The sequence below is a fragment of the Equus asinus genome, chromosome 29, assembly GCF_041296235.1.
Source record: "Equus asinus isolate D_3611 breed Donkey chromosome 29, EquAss-T2T_v2, whole genome shotgun sequence".
Taxonomy (NCBI): domain Eukaryota; kingdom Metazoa; phylum Chordata; class Mammalia; order Perissodactyla; family Equidae; genus Equus; species Equus asinus.
The window spans coordinates 23,125,755-23,147,561 of record NC_091818.1 but is presented as its reverse complement, the minus strand read 5'-3'; the positions used below and the strand labels follow the sequence as shown (position 1 = coordinate 23,147,561).

General features: G+C 36.3%; 1 protein-coding gene across 20 annotated transcripts in view; it reads left to right on the top strand.

Annotated features, from left to right (window-relative positions):
• MYO3A (myosin IIIA) overlaps positions 1-21,807 on the top strand; it is a 217,976-nt gene that overhangs the window by 127,949 nt on the left and 68,220 nt on the right. For 16 of the 20 annotated variants that reach the window (XR_011499334.1, XR_011499333.1, XR_011499335.1 and 13 more), the window contains 2 exons: positions 3,785-3,995; positions 6,790-6,937. Coding sequence is in view for 16 of the 20 variants with exons in the window: in XM_070501364.1 (XP_070357465.1) it covers positions 3,785-3,995; positions 6,790-6,937 (359 nt within the window). In the remaining 4 variants the exon portion in view is untranslated. The remainder of the gene's footprint in view (positions 1-3,784; positions 3,996-6,789; positions 6,938-21,807) is intronic. The other 4 variants (XR_011499336.1, XM_070501363.1, XM_070501354.1 and 1 more) reach the window with 1 other exon arrangement.

Below are 21,807 nucleotides of genomic sequence, written 5' to 3'. Positions count from 1 at the left end.
AAATATAATTAAAATTTAGTAAACATCTGAAGAAGAGCTGAAGTTATCTTGTAGATTTAACATCTATATCATTTTATATGTAATGAAGACCTGTATATTTATTATCTCACTGAATGGATTTTTTACACACAGTCATCCTGGGTTGATTAATTTTACAATCATTTTCTACACAAGAAAAGTACATCATGATATTGGCTTCAAGTCAATTTTCTCATACTAGCAGAGTTTGATGCATTATTCCAATAAATTAAGCTTTCCTACTGTTATCTTTCAGTGGCATAGCTTTTTTTATTTAGAGAGTACTTTATTTTTTATTTTTAATATCAGCATATACCCCCATAATTCCAAATTTACTATGTTTCATTCATAACATAGTGAATCATAATATAAATTTTCATTTATATATATTTTTTTCTGATTTATACTTAAGAATAGAATGAGATGTTCTAGGGTAATTTGATAGTGCCAGATGCCACACCATCCTGGTGTAGACCTGTCCCCAGATTCCGATCAGCTCCATCCCACTGTGTTTCTGGAACCAGCTTGGTAATACGGCAGAACTAGTGTCTGAGGGTGGCATATAGTGATTGGCATGTACTTGGAAACGTGTTCTGATTTTCCATAGATAAAAACGTTAATTGGCAAAAGATATTAGGGTATCAAAAGTGGAAGGAATAGCCAGAAAATTCCAGTGATAAGATTCAAATCTCACCATCTGGTCATAAATAAACGAATTATCTGGAGCTGGCCCAGTGGCGCAGCAGTTAAGTGCACACATTCTGCTTCGGAGGCCTGGGGTTCGCTGGTTCAGATCCCGGGTGCAGACATGGCGCTGCTTGGCACGCCATGTTGTGGTAGGCGTCCCACGTATTAAGTAGAGGAAGATGGGCATGGATGTTAGCTCAGGGCCAGTCTTCCTCAGCGAAAAGAGAAGGATTGGCAGCAGTTAGCTCTGGGCTAATCTTCCTCAAAAAAAAAAAAAAAAGAGTTATCAATAACCAACAGAATGAGTTGCAATAGAGATGTTGTAGATATGACTATATTTAGAACCAACCAAACTAAAAAGTGATTTTTATGATTGAGAACCTATTTCTGTATAACAGGAGACAGTCATATAGGTCACAAAAGGTTAATGTGAATATGAATATAGTTAAAATTAATTAAAGCACTTTCTGGAATAAACTACTCATGGAAAATAGAAACTTTACTAATTTTCATTAAAATTATATATAAAGTAACAAGGAATTATCTCCACACCAAGGCTATGTTTCCAGATAGTTTTACAGGTACATTGTCTCAACCAAGCACCAGTTCTGTCCGTTCTATCCTGTAAATAGCTGTCAAATCTGACTGCTTCTCCTTATCTCCATCATCGTCATTCTCATCCAGGGCAACATCACCTCTCACCTGAAGGAAGTGGCCTCTGAGTTGTTCATTCCACATCAATTCTTGAACTTTTTCAGGCCATTTCTCCACAGTTCGTTCAGAAACCACATATCAGTGAGTTCTCTTAATCTCCCTCTCCCTGTCACTGTTGCTCTCTCCCCCATTGCCCCCACCATGCCCCCATCCTCTCCTTCTCCCCCACTACCCCCAATGTCTTCTCTTCCCTCTCCTCCTCCATCTTCCCACTTAAATTTCTTGATTAGCTTCCCATTCCTTCTGGATAAAGAGCATCAAGACTAGAACTTTGTATTACAAAGTGTTATACTTAGCAATATATTCCCAAATAAAATGCCTTGCATGTAGTAGGCATTCAATAAATATACGTCAAATGAATAATGTGGGAATAGGAACAGACATACTTAATGGGAGACACCGTTCAGAAATAGATCCAAGAAGAATTACCAGAAATGGCATTACAAATCACTAGGAAATCAGTGTTGTAGTGACCACCAACTGGCTAACCACTGCGGGAGGGGAAATTTGAGTCCTTCTCATACACCACATACCAAAATGAATTCCAAACATATATCACTTTAAATGCAAAAGAAAAAAATCATAAAAGTACAAGACAAAATGCATTTATATAATCCTGAGATGAGAAAAGACTTGAAGGACTTTATGTGCAGAAAACCAAAAGCAGAAGTGATTTTTAAAAATGGATATTTGACTACATAAAAATTAAAACCCCTTCATACTAAAAAGAGAAAAATAAATGAACTTACAATGCGAATGAAAAATGAGGAAAAATAGTTACAACATATCTATCAAAGCCTTTTTCTCTTTAAGCTGTAAAGAGCTGTTATAAATCGATTAGGAAAAGATGAACATATATCAATGGGAAAAGGCAATTTACAAATTAAGAACCACAAATCAGCAATGAAAATATGAAAAAAAGAAAATATTCAGCTTCACTAGGAATCAATTAAAAGTAAATTGAAAGGGGACGTTTTTTCCTATCAAATGGTCCGTTTTTAAAAATAATAATCCCTGGTGTGCATGAAATTACATTAAAATTGTTGGTCTTTCTTTTGGTTGATAGGAGTGTAATTGGTTCAGAGTTTTGGAAGATAGCTAAATAGTGTATATCAAAAGGCTTGAATATGTTTATATGCTTTGAACCAATTGCTGAATTTAGGCACTCTATGCTAATAAAATAGTACAAAACAAGAACACAGATTCATGCCTAAAATATTTATCCCAGCATTCTTTGTAATTGTGAGCATGTGGAAACAACCTAACCATTCAAAATTTTAAAAATTATTGCTATATTATGCTATGTCAGAATATTATGCAGCAAATTAAAATTATACTTACAAACAATATTCAACAAAATGAGAAATGCTTAAGATATTATTTTAAGATAAAAATATAAGTGCGGATAATCTCCATAAACATACCTAGAAGGAAATGCAGAATGTTAACTTCGAAGGTGAGATTTCTGCAGTGAACCTATGTTACCTCTACGATGTGAGGAAATATTTTGTTTAAATAAGGTTTAGTAATCTTCGCCACATAACCAAGAAGCGTCTTGTCCCAAATACTGAAAGTAAATTCAAAATGTTCAAAGTATTTGAAAAGGAGAACAACTAATTTGAAAAATTAGCCTGACTGTCATGTCATAGTTTGGGTTAAAGATGTTTATTATATTCAAAAATGAGGTTTTTTTCACTGAGGTTAAGAATTATTAATTTTAAATTCCTCATGATGTTTAATCATCATTAAATATTAAATAAATCCTAAATATTAAATATTATAAAATAAATAAATATTCGATAAATTGTCATCAAAATTAAATAAATGTTTGTTCAGGCATCAGGTTTTAACAAAATTTGGTAATTGAAATATGTAACTGAAAAGTAGTGTGATGACAGGTATGTGAATGTCAAGATAAGTTTATGCTCTTTGGTTATATATCGTAGAAGGTACTTAAAATACATTTGCTTGGGTATATTTCTGAAGTCTAGGCAACCACCCAATAGTTTTCTACATGTTCAAAATGTGTATATAATGTCCAAATTATACCAAATCTATTCATTATGTTTCTAAATTATTTGACATAATTCAGTGAAGTGATGTTTGCATCACATAAACAGCCATGCACTTGTGCAAATGCCTCCCTCTGGCAGCCAGTGTGGTCTGGGCTGTGCTATCTTATGCAGCAGCCTGTGTTTGACCAGTCAAGATAAGCAGAGAAAAATAACCAAGAAGAGACATAGGACCACGATTGAATAGTAACTTATTTTTACATTATAAAATCTTCACATATTTATTTCATGTCATTTGAAGAAGGTAAATTAAGACATTTTTATTTCTTCTAACACATCTGTTTATTTTTTAGCTGCTTCTTTGCTTTGCATTCAGGCAGATGAGCTACAGGAGGCGCTCACCTCCCACTGTGTGGTCACTAGAGGAGAGACCATCATACGACCCAACACTGTAGAAAAAGCTACTGACGTCAGAGATGCTATGGCTAAAACTTTATATGGCCGTCTCTTCAGTTGGATAGTCAATCGCATTAACAGCTTGTTGAAGCATGACACATCACCAAGGTAAACATTTTTATAGAAACTTTTTTTCCCCAGATGTCAGATGATGTAAATCTCTTCTCTAATTTACTGATTTGTATCCAAGTCCCTTTGAAGATGTTTCCAATTGGTATCATTTAATTATCAAAGTTAATTTCAGTAGATCTGCTTTATTTCCTACTAGTACCACTTCCTTGTGCCAAACAGCTCTAAAACGTTTAAATTGCTGGAACATAAATACCGTAGCAACATTAATAAACATAATAGAAAGTGAATTTCTAATGTGTTATCTTACTATCAATTTATGTGTCTTTTAATCAGAAGGTGTGCTATGCAGCAGTTACCATTTTATACTTGTATAAAAGGTTAATTCAGCTGTTCTTTGTTTTTGTTCTGAGAGTTTGAATTAAATCTTGAAGCCAAAGGAAAACTTTTTTTAATATTTTAACTCTCACTACAATCCCATAAGGGTGGGTTTTACGACCCCAATGAAATTTGGTTCAGAAATGCTCTAAATAACTAGTAAATGGCAGATCCAGGATTTGAGCAATAATGTTATCTGACTGTAAGTCTATGCCCTGCCTATCACCTCATCTTAGAGATAAAGGTCATCACAGCCACTGTTGACTCAGTGCTCTCTATATGTCAGGGATTGTGTGTAAATATAAGTCCTTACATTTACATCTTAAGTTTCGCTCTGTCATAAATTATACTCTTTAGAAATTTGTATATGAAAAAACAAGATAGATGCCTACCTTAAGATCACCTCATTCACACTTGCTTACCAGCATTAAAAGATCATTTAATACACATTTCAGGCATGGAACTCTATTTTTTCACTAAAATACATATCACGTTGTGCATTATCCAGTCAAAATTATCCTCAAAATTGCTTCTTCACCTCCCTGCTGAACTGCACCCCATCTGACTGGATCTGCAAATCATAATCCAATTTGCCCATTATGATTTGATGGTCACAATAGTCTGTATGCTCATGTGCGGCCATCTAAAGGATGCCAGCCTTTCAGATGAAAATGGAAAAATTCAAAAATTTTTCAATATCCGTATATTCCACAGAATGTAAGCAAGTTGCTCAGAGATTTGACCTCATTTTGTTAGCTATCATCTGCATGTTTAGTATTAAATGGTACCCAGAAGGACATGTCTTCTAAACTAGTGATCTGTGGAAAATTCCACGATAGCCTACATGTTACACGGTAACTTGCCTTGCACACACTAATGAAAACTATCCAAATCTTAGGTTCTTATTTTTTTTTTCAGTGAGGAAGACTGACATTTGTTGCCAGTCTTCCCCTTTTTGCTTGAGGAAGATTGTCCCTGAGCTAACATCCTCCCCAGTCTTCCTCTATTCTGGATGTGAGTTGCCACCGCCACAGCATAGCTTGGTGAGTGGTGTAGGTCCGTGCTCAGGATCTGAACCCACAAACCCCAGGCCACCGAAGTGGAGCCTGTGAACTTAGCCACTAAGCCACAGGGCCAGGCCCAGATTGTAAAAATTTTTATAGAAACTTTAAAAAACTAAAACAAGACCATTGAAATAGTTTAGTTCAATCTGTCAAGATTTACACTAAGATTCTGGGGGGCTTATGTTCTATGCGAGGCTTTGCCACCAACTTGTGTGACCCTGGGCAGGTGATTGCATTTCTCTGCATCTCTTCCCCCTCAGCTATTAAATAAGGACATGGAACGACAAGTCACTGGTCTTAATTGTTGGTGGGTATCCTGGAGCCTTTTAAGAATCTCTTGAAAATGATGTCCTTCACTCCAAAATATAAAATGGATATGTCACTGCATACTCACCAGAATATCGCACACAGTTATGGTTCCAGACCCCTTGAGGCCCATTAACAGAAACAATTTAAGAATCCCTGAAGTAAATCATGGCGAAGGTCCTCCTGGCTCTAACACGTTATTATACGAGCTAAACGTCTACCTCAGTGGGATCCTGTGGCACAAAGATTGTAAAAGAATAACCATTTTGACTAAACCACATAAATTTTAACTAGACATTTTGCCTCCTATAACCACATAGAATTAGACTTACTATTCAAAATAGGAATTTTCAGAAATATTAGGATAGCTTTTCTTTTGTCTCTCCTGTCACATATTCAAAGTGTTCTGTAACTCTGCATTCTGAATTCAGTCAATTCTTCCCAATGTGGAGAGCATCCTTCTCTTGGAATCTTTAATTGTAAAATAGTATCTAATTGTATTTTACAGTATTTAATTATAAAATTAATTCACATGTATTTATATCTTTCTCCAGGTAACCACTTATTCTATATTTAAAAATTGTGAATGAATAATCCAAAAATAAATAATGATTCTTTAAAATAAGTAAATATTTTTAGCAAGATGTTTTAGTTGTCATCCTAAAATGAAAGACTAAATACACTCTTTCGTCGAGTTTTTGCTTCTCTGGTATGGTTTTTCTTGAACATGTTTTCTCTAAGTTCTGAGTGCCAGCCATGTTTTCTCTGTGATTCATAACTCACTCAGAGCTGTGATCTTGTGCTCACAAACCCATAGGAAAAAAGTTTCTTTTGTTTAAGTCTATAAAATAGTGTAGGAGTAGTTTGTCTAGTAGGAGGAAAATATTGTACTGTTTACATATTAAAATCGATGCTACCTACTTTATGTTCTATGGAAGGAAATTTTTCAATTAAGAAAATTTTCCCTCTATGTCCTAGTAGTCGTTTCTTATCTAAATCACAAAAGCATGCTCTGAGACGCCCTGCTTTACATACCTCTTAAAAAAATAAATAAGAACTCAAAATAATGCCTCTAATTTTTCCAGCAGGAATGGTGATGAACTGAGCATTGGCATTCTGGATATATTTGGCTTTGAAAATTTCAAAAAAAATTCCTTTGAGCAGCTGTGCATTAACATTGCAAATGAACAAATTCAGTATTATTTCAACCAACACGTGTTCGCGTGGGAACAGGTAAGTTGAGATACTGTAAAGATGCATGCGTGGGTGTGTTATATGCACAACTGAACTCATGAAGCAGGACCTAAATCATAGACTGAAAGCCTTAAACATTTTGTAAAGACAAAGAAAAGGTTTTCTTTTTTCCATGCCCATAGTAAAGACAAAAGCAAACCCAAAAACTAGTATGAATTTAGTGTGTCTTGATATGTGATGTTGAATGCCCTCCATCAAAAATCGATGCACCTTTCTCCAGACCTTAGCAAGTCTGAGCCCTTGCAAGCAAAGAAGTTCCCTTTGGGAATTTAATAAGCAGATGTGTCCACATGTTTCTCTTTCTGTAGGCTGCATAGCTGAAATTCTGTTTGAAATTTAAATATCCATCTAAAATGCATTAAACTTCAGAATTCCGGTAACTAGGCAACAGAACAAAAGATAATGGGTCTGATACAAATGCCATGAAACGGTAATTTTGTCAGAATACAATGTGTATTTATGAGTCAGCTTCACAAATAAGACTTTCTTGAGATGCATTTGGCAAAACTGTAGTATTAAAATTATTTAAATTTTATCGAGTTCAAAAGACTCGTATTTTATATCATTCAATATGTGATTTCTCTCTTTTAAATAATATTAAATTGTTTTGTGTTTACTGATTAGAACTGAAGTTTTCATGTACATTTGAGATAAATAAGAGGTACATGAACCTCTTTTGATTCAAAATATTTAGGCATATTGAGAATTCACTTTGAAATTACATTTTGAAAACAGTGGTTACAAAAGAAAAAATATATATCTTAACATTCCTTAGGCCAGAAAAAGAACATAAATGTAAGATTTTATCTTTGCACAATTCTCATCTACTTCAGGATCTGTTTTTTTCAGCTGGGTAGTTCTTTTAGTTTATTTTTTAAATTTTCATTTTTTTTAATTGCGCTAACATTGGTTTATAACATTATATAAAATTCAGGTGTACATCCTTATAATTTGATTTCTGTATAGATTACATATTCAGCACCTGGAGACTAATTAGCATTCATCACCACACACATGTGCCTAATAACCCCTTTACCCTCCTCCCTCCCACCTTCCCCTCTGGTGACCACCAATCCAATCTCTGTCTCCATGTGATTGTTTGTTTTTGCTTTTACCTTCTGTTTATGAGTGAGATCATATGGTATTTGACTTTCTCCCTCTGACTTATTTCGCTTAGCATAATACCCTCAAGGTCCATCCATGTTGTCACAAATGGCTGGATTTCATTGTTTCTCATGGCTGAGTAGTATTCCATTGTGTATATAAACCACATCTTCTTTATCCATTTGTCACTTGATGACCACCTAGGTTGCTTCCATGTCTTGGCTATTGTGAATAATGCTGCAGTGAACATAGGGGTGCAAGTATCTTTATGCATTTGTGTTTTCATGTTCATTGGATAAATACCCAGCAGTGGAATAGCTGGATCATATGGTAGTTCTTCCTTAACTTTCTGAGGAAATTGCATACTGTTTTCCATAGTGGCTGCACTAGTTTGCACTCCCACCAGCAGTGTGTGAGGGTTCCCTTCTCTCCACATCCTCTCCAACACTTGTTGTTTCCTGTTTTGTTAATTTTAGCCATTCTGACTGGAGCGAGGTGATATCTCATTGTAGTTTTGATTTGCATTTCCCTGATAGTGGTGTTGAACATCTTTTCATTTGCCTTTTGACCATCTGTATCTCTTCTTTGGAGAAATATCTGTTCAGATGTTTTGCCAGCTTTTTAATTGGGTTGTTAGTTTTTTTTGTTATTGAGATGTAGAGTTCTTTATATATTTTGGATATTAACCCCTTATCAAATATATGGTTTGAAAATATCTTCTCCCACTTGTTAGGTTGTCTTTCATTTTGTTGATGATTTCCTTTGCTGTGCAGAAGCTTTTTAGTTTTCTGTAGTCCTGTTTGTTTATTTTTTCTATTCTTTCCCTTGTCCAGTCAGACATGGTACTTGAAAATATGCTGCTAAGACCAATACTGAAGAGTGTACTGCCTGTGTTTTCTTCTAGAATTTTTATGGTTTCAGGTCTTACGTTCAAGTCTTTAATCCACTTTGAATTAACTTTTGTGTATTATGAAAGATAATGGTCTACTTTCATTCTTTTGCATGTGACTGTCCAGTTTTCCCAACACCATTTCTTGAAGAGACTTTCCTTTCTCCGTTGTATGTTCTTGGCTGTCTTGTCAAAAATTACCTGTACATAGATGTGTGGGTTTATTTCTTGGCTCTCGATTCTGTTCCATTGATCTGTGTGTCTAATTTTGTGCCAGTACCATGCTCCTTTGGTTACTATGGCTTTGTAGTATATTTTGAAATCATGGAGTGAGATATCTCAAGCTTGGTTCTTTTTTTCTCAGGATTCCTTTGCTGTGTGGGGTCTTTTGTTGTTCCATATAAATTTTAGGATTCTTTGTTCTAGTTCTGTGAAAAATGTTGTTGGAACTTTGGTAGAGATTTTATTGAATGTATAGACTGCTTTAGAAAGTATAGACATTTTAACTATGTTAATTCTTCCAATTCGAGAGCAGAGAATATCTTTCCATTTCTTTGCGTCTTCCCCAATTTCTTTCTGCAATGTTTTCTAGTTTTCAGTGTACAGATCTCTCACCTCTTTGGTTAAGTTTGTTCCTAAGTATTTTATTCTTTTTGTTGCAATTGTAAATGGGATTGTATTCTTAATTTCTCTTTCTGTTACTTTGCTGTTAGTGCATAAAAATGCAACTGATTTTTGTATGTTGATTTTGTAACCTGCAACTTTACTATATTCATTTATTATTTCTAAAAGTTTTTTGTGAATTTTTTAGGGTTTTCTATATATAAAATCACATCATCTGCAAATAGTTACAGTTTCACTTCTGCGTTTCCAATATTTATCCCATTTATTTCTTTTTCTTGCCTGATTGCTCTGGCTAGGACTTCCAATGCTATGTTAAATATGAATGGTGAAAGTGGGGCATGCTTGTCTCATTTGTGTTCTTAGAGGAATAGCTTTCAGTTTTTCTCCATGGAGAATGATATTAGCTGTGGGTTTGTCATATATGGCCTTTATTATGTTGAGGTACTTTCCTTCTGTACCCATTTTATTTAGAGGTTTTTTTTTCATAAATGGATTTTGTATCTTGTCAGATGGTTTCTCTGCATCTATTGGGATGATCGTATGATTTTTATTCTTCATTTGGTTAATGTGGTGTGTCACATTGATTGTTTTGCAGATGTTAAACCATGCCTGCATCCCTGGAATAAATCTTACTTCATCATAGTATATGATCTTTTTAATGTATTATTGTATTCAATTTGCTAGTATTTTGTTGAGGATTTTTGCATTGATGTTCATCAGTGATATTGGCCTGTAATTTTCTTTTTTTGTGTTGTCCTTGTCTGCTTTTGGTATCAGGGTAATGTTGGCTTCATAGAATGAGCTAAGAACCTTCCCCTCCTCTTCAACTTTTTGGAAGAGTTTGAAAAGGATAGGTTTTAATTCTTCTTTGAATGTTTGGTAAATTCACCAGGGAAACCATCTGGTCCTGGACTTTTATTTTTGGGGAGGTTTTGATTACTGTTTTGATCTCCTTACTGGTGATTGGTGTATTCAAATTCTCTATTTCTTCTTGATTCAGTTTTGGAAGGTTGTATGATTCTACGAATTTATCCATTTCTTCTAGATCATCCAATTTGTTGGAGTATAGCTTTTTGTGGTCTTGTCTTATAATCTTTTGTATTTCTGAGGTGTCCATTGTAATTTCTCCTCTTTCATTTCTGACTTTATTTATTTGAGCCTTCTTTCTTTTTTTCTTGGTGAGTCTAGCTAAAAATTTGTTGATTTTGTTTCTCTTTTCAAAGACCCAGCTGTTGGTTTCATTGATTTTTTCTATTTTTTGAATTCTCTATTTCATTTATTTCTACTCTGATTTTTATTATTTCCTTCCTTCTATTGATTTTGGGCTTTGTTTTTTCTTCTTTTTCCAGTTCCTTTAGGTGCACTGTGAAATTGTTTATTTGAGATTTTTCTTATTTGTTGAGGTAGGCCTGTATTGCTATAAACTTCCCTCTTATGTCTGCTTTTGCTGTATCCCATAAATATTGGCATGTCATATTTTCATTTTCATTTGTCTCCAGGTATTTTTTGATTTCTTCATTGATCCAATCATTGTTCAGTAGCATTTTGTTTAATCTTTATGTATTTGTGGCTTTTGCAATTTTCTTCCTGTAGTTGATTTCTAGTTTCATATATTGTGGTCAGAAAAGATACTTGGTATTATTTAAATCTTCTTAAATGTATTGAGACCTGTTTTGTGACCTAATACGAGACCTATCCTGGAGAATGTTCCATATGTATTTGAAAAGAATATATTCTGCAGTTTTGGATGGAATGTTCTGTATATATCTATTAAGTCCATATGGTCTAAAGTGTCACTTAAGGCCAATGTTTCCTTATGGATCTTCTGTTTGGATGATCTATCCATTGGTGTAAGTGGAGTGTTAAAGTTCCCTGCTATCATTGTCTTACTGTATATTTCTCCTTTTATGTCTATTAATAATTGCTTTATGTATTTAGATGCTCCTATGTTGGGTGCATAGATATTTCCAAGTGTTATATCCTCTTGTTGGATTGTTCCCTTTATCACTATGTAGTGCCTTCTTTGTCTCTTGTACAGTTCTTGTTTTAAAGTCTATCTTGTCTGATATAAGTATTGCTACCCCAGCTTTCCTTTCATTGCCATTTGCATGCAGTGACTTTTTCCATCCCTTCACTTTCAGTGTCTGAGTGTCTTTAGGTCTGAAGTGTGTCTCTTGTATGCAGCATATATATGGGTCTTGTTTTTTTATCCAGTTGGCCACCCTATGCCTTTTGATTGGAGCATTTAGTCCATTGACATCTAAAGTAGCTGTTGATAAGAATGCAGTTATTACCCTTTTGTTACTTTTTTTCTGGGTGTTTTAGTAGTTCTTCTCTGTTCCTTTCTTCTTCTCTTGCTCTCTTCCCTTGTGGTTTGATGGCTTTCTTTAGTATTATATTTGGGTTCCTTTCTCTTAATTTTTTGTGTATTTATCATAGGTTTCTGGTTTGTGATTACCGTGAGGTTCATATCTAATAATTTACATACATAGCAGTGTATATTAAGTTAATGGTCTCTTTAATTTGACCTCTTGCTAAAAGCTCTAATCTTTTACTCCCCTCCTCCCATGTTTTCTGTTTTTGATATCATGTCTACCCTCTTTTTGTGTTTTTGTGTATCTGTTAGCCTCTTATCCTGGAGATAGATAATTTTAGTACTTTTGTCTTTTGACCTTCATATTACCTTCATAGGTGGTTGATCTGCCATATATTTTCCTTTACCAGTGCTTTTATTGCTTTTAAAAATTTGTGGGGGGGGGCGGCCAGCCTGGTGGCACAGGAGTTAAGTTCACATGTTCTACTTCTCGGTGGCCCGGGTTCGCCAGTTTGGATCCTGGGTGTGGACTGGCACCGCTTGGCAAAAGCCATGCTGTGGTAGGCGTCCCGCATAAAGTAGAGGAAGATGGGCATGGATGTTAGCTCAGGGCCAGTCTTCCTCAGCAAAAAGAGGAGGATTGGCAGTAGTTAGCTCAGGGCTAATCTTCTTCAAAAAAAAATTTTCTTTTTGATCATTTTCTTATTCCTATTTGTGGTCTTTTCTTTCCCACTTAATTCCCTTTAGCATTTCTTGTAAGGTTGATTTCTTTGTGATAAACTCCTTTAGTTTTTGCTTGTCTTGGAAACTCTTTATCTCTCCTTCCATTCTGAATGATAACTTTGCCAGGTAGAGTATTCTTGGCTGTAGGTTTTTTTCTTCCACCACTTTAAATATATTGTGCCACTGACTTCTAGCCTGTAAGATTTCTGCTGAGAAGTCAACTCATAACCTTATGGGTTTATTTTGTATGTAAGTTGTTGCCTTCCTCTTAAAGCTTAGGATTCTCTCTTTATCTTTAATTCTTGACCTTTTAATTATAATGTGTCTTGGTGTGGGCTTCTTTGGGTTTATCTTGTTTGGTACTCTCTGTGCTTCCTGTACCTAGACGTCAGTATCCTTCCTTAGGTTAGGAAAGTTTTCAGCTATTATTTCTTCAAATAGATTCTCTGCCTCTTTGTCTCTCTCTCTTTTCCTTCTGGGACACATATAATATGGATGTTAGTGTGCTTGATGTTGTCCCAGAGGTTCCTCAGACTGTCCTTCTTCTTTTTAATTCTTTTTTCTTTTATCTGATCAGCTTGAATGATTTCCCCTAGTCATTTGTGCAGCTCACTGATCCATTCCTCTGTATCATCTGCTCTGCTATTGAATCTCTCTAGTGAATTTTTCATTTCCAGTATTGTGTTCTTCATTTCTGATTGGTTCTCTTTTATATTTTCCAATTCTATATTGAAGTTCTCACTGAGTTCATCCATTCTTCTCCAAAGATCACTGAGCATCTTAATGACTCTTAGTTTGTACTCTTTGTCAGGTAGATTGTTTATTTCTGTTTCATTTAGTTCTTTTTCTGGAGTTTTGTCCTGTTCCCTTACTTGGAACATATTCCTTTGTCTCCTCATTTTGCCTCTTTCTCTGTTCTTATATCTAGCCATTAGGTAGATCAGCTATATTGCCTGATCTTGGAGAGGTGGCCTTATGTAAGAGATGCCTCATAAGGACCAGCAGTGTGCTTCCCTCTTGTCGCAAGTTCCAAATGTTCCAGGAATATCCTGTGTGGGCTACATGTGTCCTTCTGTTGTGGCAGCTTTGCTCTTGCTGCAAGTACACGGGCAGGCTAGACTGTTCCCTGGCCAGCTGGTTGTAATACTCAGCTGCATGTGACTGCTATGGACCCTTCAGTCTCTTTTTCTGGCATGGGGAACCCCAACACAGCTGGCTGCGAAGTCTAATAGCACATTCCTGTTTCAGTTTTTCTGTTAAGTGAGTCAGCCCCCAGCATGGCTGGTTGCTAGGCTCAGGGGCTTACACTTGCTGTAGGACTCCAGCCTGTAAGGCACTTGTCAGCTCTCTCAGGATTTCAGCTGAGTAAGGCTAGCCCCAGGAATGGGAGCACCCAGTTGTTTCAGGCTTTGGAAGGTGGGGTCAATCCCCTATGTGGCTGTTTGAGAAACACAAGTCTGCTGCAGCTGAAAAGCCCCACTGCCCACAGAGCCAAACACTCTGTCAACACAGTCTTGCCCCATGCACATGCCCTGACCCAATGAAATGGACCCAGTCGCCCCACTTCAGGGGCCCCACAACTCCACCAATGGAGACCCACCCTTTGCACGTGCCCTACCCCGCCAAGGCAGACACACTTGCCCGGTTGCAGAGATTCCAGGCACCCCACCTGTGCGGGCCCACAAGTTACCTGAGGGCTTGCAGATCCCCTGCTCCTCCAGGGAAGGCTGCATACCTTAGGATTGCTCCCAGCCAGCCGTGAAGTGCTGCAGCTCATGAAGGTGGCATTTTTTTCTCTTCAGAAAGAAATTTCTGCCTCTTCTACCTTGGTCAGCACTGTCCCTTATTGCAGGGGTTCTTTTTATTCATTTTTCAGTTCTCTCTCATTGTCCCAAGAGTAGTTGTAAATTTCTGCTGTCTGTGGTAGGAGATGAGTTCGGAGTCCACCTACGCCACCATCTTGACTGAACTCCTACCCCAGGATCTTGTTCCATCAAATATTCATTCTCTCTCTCTCTCCCTTCACCCCTCCTCCATGCATCTCTATTAGTGCCATCTCTTAGCCTAGATATGTCAGGAAATCTTTAAAAACAAAACCTTTCTTCAACCTGCTTATCTCTATAGCCATGGCCCTCTCTCTTCGCTTCACAACCAAGCTCCTTGAAAGTTAATTCAATATTCATTACATTGTATTTATTTCTTTCCTACCTGGGTACATTGAGTCCATAGCTTCTGGCTCTGATCTCCCCCATGCCAAAGGCCCTTCCTGATCTCATCAGTCATTAGTATCAGAAACATTTTAGTCTCCACATTAGTAGCCTTTCTGTAATTTTCAATCCTGTTGACAGATTCCTGTTTTGAGAAAACGCCTCCTTTGGCATCCCTAACACCATCTTTCTATTTCTGTTCCTCTTTGATAGGTTCCTCCTTACTCTCTCTGCGCCATCCCATAAATCAGTGGTTCACAACTCTGGCTGCATATTAGAGTCACTTGGGTATCTTTCTAAAACCCCCATGTCCAGAACCTGTCCCAGACCGCTTAAGTCAGATCTCTTGGGATGAGATCCAGGCATCAGTATTTTTAAAGGCTCCCAGTCTCTTCCAATGCACAGCCAAAGTTGAGAATTACTGCCCTAAATCCTCGCCTCCCAAGAGTTCTATCCTTGACCCTCTCCTCAGACTCACTGGGAAAGATAATCTATTTTCATTATTTCAACCACCCCCCTCGTGCCAGCGATGCTCAACTCCCCATCTCCAACCCATCTCTTAGGACAGCTTCCAGAACTTTATCCAGAGCTGAACTCATCATCTTTCCCTCTCACTTACATTCTTTCTCAGTAAATGACGTCTCTATTCACCCACTTACTCCAGCCAAAAATGTTACCTTATATTTCATTTCTCCGTACTGAAATCCAAAAAATCAGTGAGACTTCTTCCTATTCCTCCCTCCTCTATGTTCCAGTAAAAATATTTGACCATACAGTATGTGGTTTACGTTTATGCCTTTCTCACTAGGCTGCAAAATCCTTGAGGTCAAGGACTATGTTTTAATTCTTTTTGTGTCTACAGAGCCTGACGTATAGCAAGTGTGCAATAAATATTTATTAAATTAATGTCCTCTTGCTTTAATGCCTCACAATGTTCACAGAATCTATTCTAATCAGAGACTGAAACAAGTGAATATTTTTTGGTTTGGCCTTTGTGATAGGGATCTGTTAAGATTACCTGCTTCATGAGACCAGGTGCATCTTCATGTATGTCCCATCTGATTAATTAACAACTTGTGTTGGTAGACCTCTGTTATTCTCTTTTTTTCGGCTTAGATTATAAGCTAGTTTTATTGGAACTAGCCTTTAGACCACTTTACATATCTTTCAATAATTATTTGCTTTTCACGTTTTATTGAATGTTGCAGTTTACAATTCACTTTGATTGATGGCCTTGAATTTCATCCATGATCCTAATGCTCTTAATTCTTTTGTCTTTGGGCTTGGCACAAATGAAAGTATTCCGTAAGCTCTTTTTAAAATATCCTTGAGAGGCTTTCAAGACTAAACAACTCAAAATTGCCCCCAAGAAATTAAAAATTCAACTAGGATCCAGGATTATACAAAGCACTTCGAGGAATTAAGGCCATCCTCAGTCCTTTCAAGTGCCTTCCTAGGATAACTACCCAAGAATCCCTCCATCATAATCTATGGGCCAGGCATTGGCAGCTGAGTGATCAGGTCGATGAGCGTATGATCCAGCAGGTACAGGATTAGTCAGTGATTCTCTTGACTTTAACATGTACGTGCACACGTTTGGGGTTTTTTTCTTTCACTCTGTCACTTCCCTGTGAAAGCAAACGTTGTAACTGAGAAATGCTAATGTAGCTGTATATATTACCTATCACCGATAAAGAGAGCACACTTACACTAATTTCTGTAAATGTGAAACAGCTATTAAGCCAAATCATTAATTAAAGTCATGGTCATACCTTTTTTTGGTTAAATATAATCATAGGTTTGACCTAACTGAGAGCTACTTATTGCTTATCAGTAAGACGCAGTGTTCTCAGTTTCATGAATGTACAAATGATCTGGGCAATCTGAGCAAGATACAAGCCTTGGGCAGCACCTTCAAAGAGAAAACAACTTCTGGTCCTGCTTAGACCAACAAACATTATCTTTATTGACAGTCCTACAGCACTGGAGTGTAAATACAGGTTTGCTGAAAGCGTTTTCTTGTTTAGCCCAAGTTCAGTTTATATGTAATATACGGTGGGACACACCAACAAAGTTGGTTATGAAGGTGTTTTGAATGTCATTTTCCCATTACTTTCCATTAAAACAGTAATAAATGGACTATAGTGAAACATTTTTAGTGAAAGAGTTTATGGCTGTGACCTAATCTATAGTTTGTGGATAGATAGTTTTGTGTTTCTTGGACTAGTTGCCTCCAACTAGCCATTTGTGTTACTTTTGAAACATGTTCCTAAATCTGGGGATCCCATTCTCACCTTTCCCTCAAACTACTTTTCTTTGAACATAAATAAGCCTCGAAATCTTAGCACTCAGCCAGGAGCTTGTATCCCTTTTTTATCCTTATTATATAGATATTTAAAATGTGTAAGTAACATTATTTTTATTCTGTGTATAATATATAACTCCTGAAAATTCTCTGGAGTTTGATATTTCACAATATTTGAAGCTTCTGTACTTTTCCAGCACCAGAAGAACCATTTTGTATCTGTTGTATTTAATAAAATTTAAAGGGACAATTTGTATTTGACTTCAGTAGTATGGAAATTAGATGATAATCTAGGTCCCCACACATGCAAATAGACGATGAGGAGTATAGTTGTAATCTTTTAAAGTCAAGACTCAATCAAACTCTTCTAAACGAGTTGCCCTGAAAAGCGTATAATTTTCTCTTAGTTTTATTAATTCCAACAATAGAGTATTCCTATTTCAGCCTTCCTTATTGCATTTGTACAGCATTATTTTGACACATGCTATTTCATTCCATATTTTTCAAAAAGCTTTTAGTTAGCTCAAAGGGCAGCAAACAAATTACCCCATTTCTGATAAAGGAGGTGTCTTTTTTGTGGTAGCCCATCACTGAATCTCCATGGTAATTATGTAGTCAAGATTTTGGTTTTGTTTGGTTTGTTTTTGTTGTTTTCTGATTTTCTTCCATGTAAAAGAGAGCTCAACAGTAATGGAAGTGTGATAGAGAGCTGGAAATTTTCTTCAAGTTATAGTCATTCTGGTGCTATAATGATGGTTTTGTCCTTTGTTTTAATTTTGCACTATGATATAATCATTGTGGTATAGAACACACAAAAGAAATGAACTCTTTTCCCTACAAGTTTACATTTCGAATCAAGGAGAATGTACACCAACCACTGATGAGTCACCTATTGGCGTGATTTGAATTGGAGCAAATGCCATTGTTCTTTAGGGCCATTAGACACCCGGAATACTACACCCAGGATGATACTACAAAGCATTGTTCTAGAATCCTGGAGATTCACTCTACTTCCTTACACAACTATTTATACCTAGGATTAGTTTCCTTATCCATTAGGTGCAGGACATCTTTCTGGCTATTAACTGAACTAAAGTTTGTTTTTAAAGTGAGCTCTTAATATTTGTTTCTGTACAAGGATAAGCTGTTACATATTTCATTTATATCTGTACCTGTGGGTTTAGAATTAAAAGTCAGAAGTCATTTTGTTAGCAGAAAACTATTTACAGCACATAATGGAAACCACAACTGCCATTATGGCTCTGGTTTCTCTTGCAGAAAGTGATGTGTGTGACTTTCATTTCCAGCTGTTCATATCCTAAAGTATAAAGCTTTTGAGATTTTTGAATGTGGGCTCCAACACATAATTTGTGGCAATTGCAAAGAACGAAAATTCATTCCGTTATATAATATCTACCTTTTCTACTTTATTCTTTTTACATTATGAAGTAAAAAGAATCAGTCATCTGATAAAAAATATGTGGGTAATCCAAAATAAACCCTTTATAAATATCTTCAATTTGTTTTGCCTGCAAAGTATGGATTTTTATTTTATATCCAACTTTCTTCCCTAATAAATAAGCCATTTGAGTGCAACGGTGGTAGCATTTGTCTTATTTTAGCTTTCCAAGTGATAAAGGCCATTTTATAGGCATTTACTTTAAGCATTAAAACAGCCATACATTTAAAAAAACCCTTGATACAAGAAATCTGCCTTTTTAAATACTTGGCCAAGATTGGGGTTACTGTTTGAGATCACTTGCAAATGTTCTTTAAGCTTCTCACGTACTAAGCGAATATGAAAGTTAATATCCAAAGATTAGATATGTGTGGAGCATCCTGGCAGCAGCTCCTGGCTGTGGACGTGTCCTCGGCTCCCTCTGGCTGGGGTCTGCAGCCTCTTGGCCTCCCGTGTCCCCCTAGCTCAACACCTGTGCTGCGCGCAGTCTGTTTCTCTTTCATCGATGAAGTTGAGTCAGCACCCTTCGTGTGATGTGGGGATTTGCGGTATTTATTTTCATAATTTGATAACATTTTTAAATTTCTGTAAAAATATAATTTTCATTGAATATGTAATTAGAAGCATAGATCCAAACAATTGCTGTAGTTTTCTACCTGTGAGGTTAGACCATACCATTAACAAACTGAAAGAAAATTTTTTGGTAAAGATTTAAACATGACAGTAAAGGAGAAATACCTCAAGGTGAAAGAGATCCTGGTATATAGAAAATTCCAGTTTTGAATTCCTAACTGAAATGCCTCCTTATTCTAAGTCAATATCTACCAATAGAAGATAACTTTTTAAAGTCCTTTGTGGATTTTAAAGAGTTTTCAAGAATAGGTATCCTACACAGAAAGTGACTAGATTCGAGTTTTCATCTTAACGTGCATTGCACAGTCTCACCTCTTTTTCTGAAAAAGGAAACTGCTCTAGGGAGCGCTGTTTCAACCTCCTTCCTCCAAAGTTCAGTGAAATATATGCAAAGTAAATCATGGGTATTTTATCAGGAATTATACAAAATACTTTCTCATTAGGTCACCTTCAAATTCTGAATTAATGACCGACGTCGTCTCAGTTTATTGATGACCAACATTCCCTGTCACTTGCTCTTAAAATTAACATAAAAATCAACAGAATCATCAATATCAGCTTTGAATAGAAAATACAGGAAGAAATAGATTTCCAATCATGTATTTTATTTTACATCAAGAGTTTAGATTTTTTACAACCTGTGTGTTACCAGTTTGTTTTCTTTCTTTGTAGGTTTTTAGAATACTTAGTACTTCGATAAAATATTATTACTAAAAATAATATGTATTTGTAGAAAGAGAATAATAAAGCAAGTGTGGTAAAATAGCAATTGGGGAATGTGGGTAAAGGGTACATGGGAGTTCTTTATAACTGTTCTTACAAATTTTTTTTGTTTGAAATTATTTCAAAAGTAAAAAGTGGCAAAGTTTCTTTTTTTCTATAATAAACATACTCAATTTACCATGAGTACTGCTAGTACCGTAAATCCTAGATTTTCAGCCTTTAAAATTGTTCTCGTAGAATGAGAAGAGTTTTTGTCAATGGTTAGAATGAGTAACTTCTCAATGGTTTCTTTAGACTATGGGAAATGTTTTTGTAAATATGTACAGTCATATGAGCAGTTGGTGCGTAGGAATTCTTTTACTAAAAGACAGATTTTAGGGAATAAATGTGTTTGTGTGGCGTCTTTCCCCTTGCAAATGTTCTGTCTGTCAACAGAATGTTTATGCATTTATTCACTAAGTTTAACAACACATCCAGGCAGTTTTGGCATTTTGAAATGTTAGAACTGGAAGAAACCTAAATAGAGCGTCTATATTTCACAGATAAAAATGACTCCCTGTGACTTTCCCAAGGTTCCAGGCTAGTTAAACAAAGCCAGAACCAGAATCCAGGACTTCTTATGCCCATCCAGGGTTCTTCTCATGACCAAACAAATAAGCAAAGTTGAGAAGAACCAGGGACATAGCAAAGTAAATCCACCATGCAGAAGAAAAGGATGCTCCATCTATTTGAAAGAAAGGAATGAACAAGAGAGGGTGGGCGGGAGGGAGGGAAAGAAAGAAAGAGAGAGAGAGAGAGAGTCTTTTCACATGAAAAGCCAAGGAAAATCAACAGAAGGCCAGGAATAAGGAAACCACAGAGAACAGGAGCCCTGAGGCAGGGAGCAGTGGTAACAGAGGTTGGAGGGACCAGAAGCCAACTAACAGGAAAGATATGGAACTAGAAAATGAAACAACTGAAAAGGACAATTTAGCAAAGCAAAGAAATCTTAGGATGTTATTTCAGGGTTGGAATGGAAAGGCAGAGAGCATCTTTGCTGTGCCCTAAAGGATGGGATTCTACATTTTTCACCTTTGTTTCTACCTCCCCCAGTCCCATCTACCCCTAAACATACACATAGTAGGTGCTCCACAAACGTTTGAGGACTTTCACCATGTGGCATCCTCTACAATGATCTACACAGAGACAGCGCCACAAGCCTAGGTGAATTCCAAATAACATCTCTTGATATAACCCCCTTTTTCTCCCTGTGACTTGAAATGGGTAGAAGCAGAAAAAAGTGTACTAAACTTATAAATATAAAAGAGATACTGATTTATGAATTGAAAACAGCAAACAAAGGAGAATAAATACTGAGGATAGTCTACACCAGCTGTTAACATATTTCCAGATTCTAAAATATCCGAAACTTTGGAGCAGTGTCAAATGATGGACTTGCCAACATGAGAGGGATATACTTTTGTTTCATGGGTATAAGTTCAGTGAAAGACCTCAGTGTGCCCTGTCGCTGCACATACCCAGCTTTTATAAAAGAAAAAATATCATATGAGACAAAATCCTTGATTTGAACCCTTGGTGATTCCAGATGAACCTTTTTAAAACTTCACATTTGGATAAAACTATCAGAAGGTAGTAAAAAAGTTTTCTCTCACAGTAAAATTATGAGGTTTATGGGGATATCCATATGCTAAAAGCGTATCCCCTATGCTTTTAGGGGATAGAGAGGGCCTATTGTCTATCCTTTACATGATGATGCATTCTGCCTGGAAAAATCACAAATAGATGGAGATGAAACGGCATACTCCTAAACAACCAATGGGTCAAAGATGAAGTCAAAAGAAAAATGAAAAATATCTTGGGATAAATGA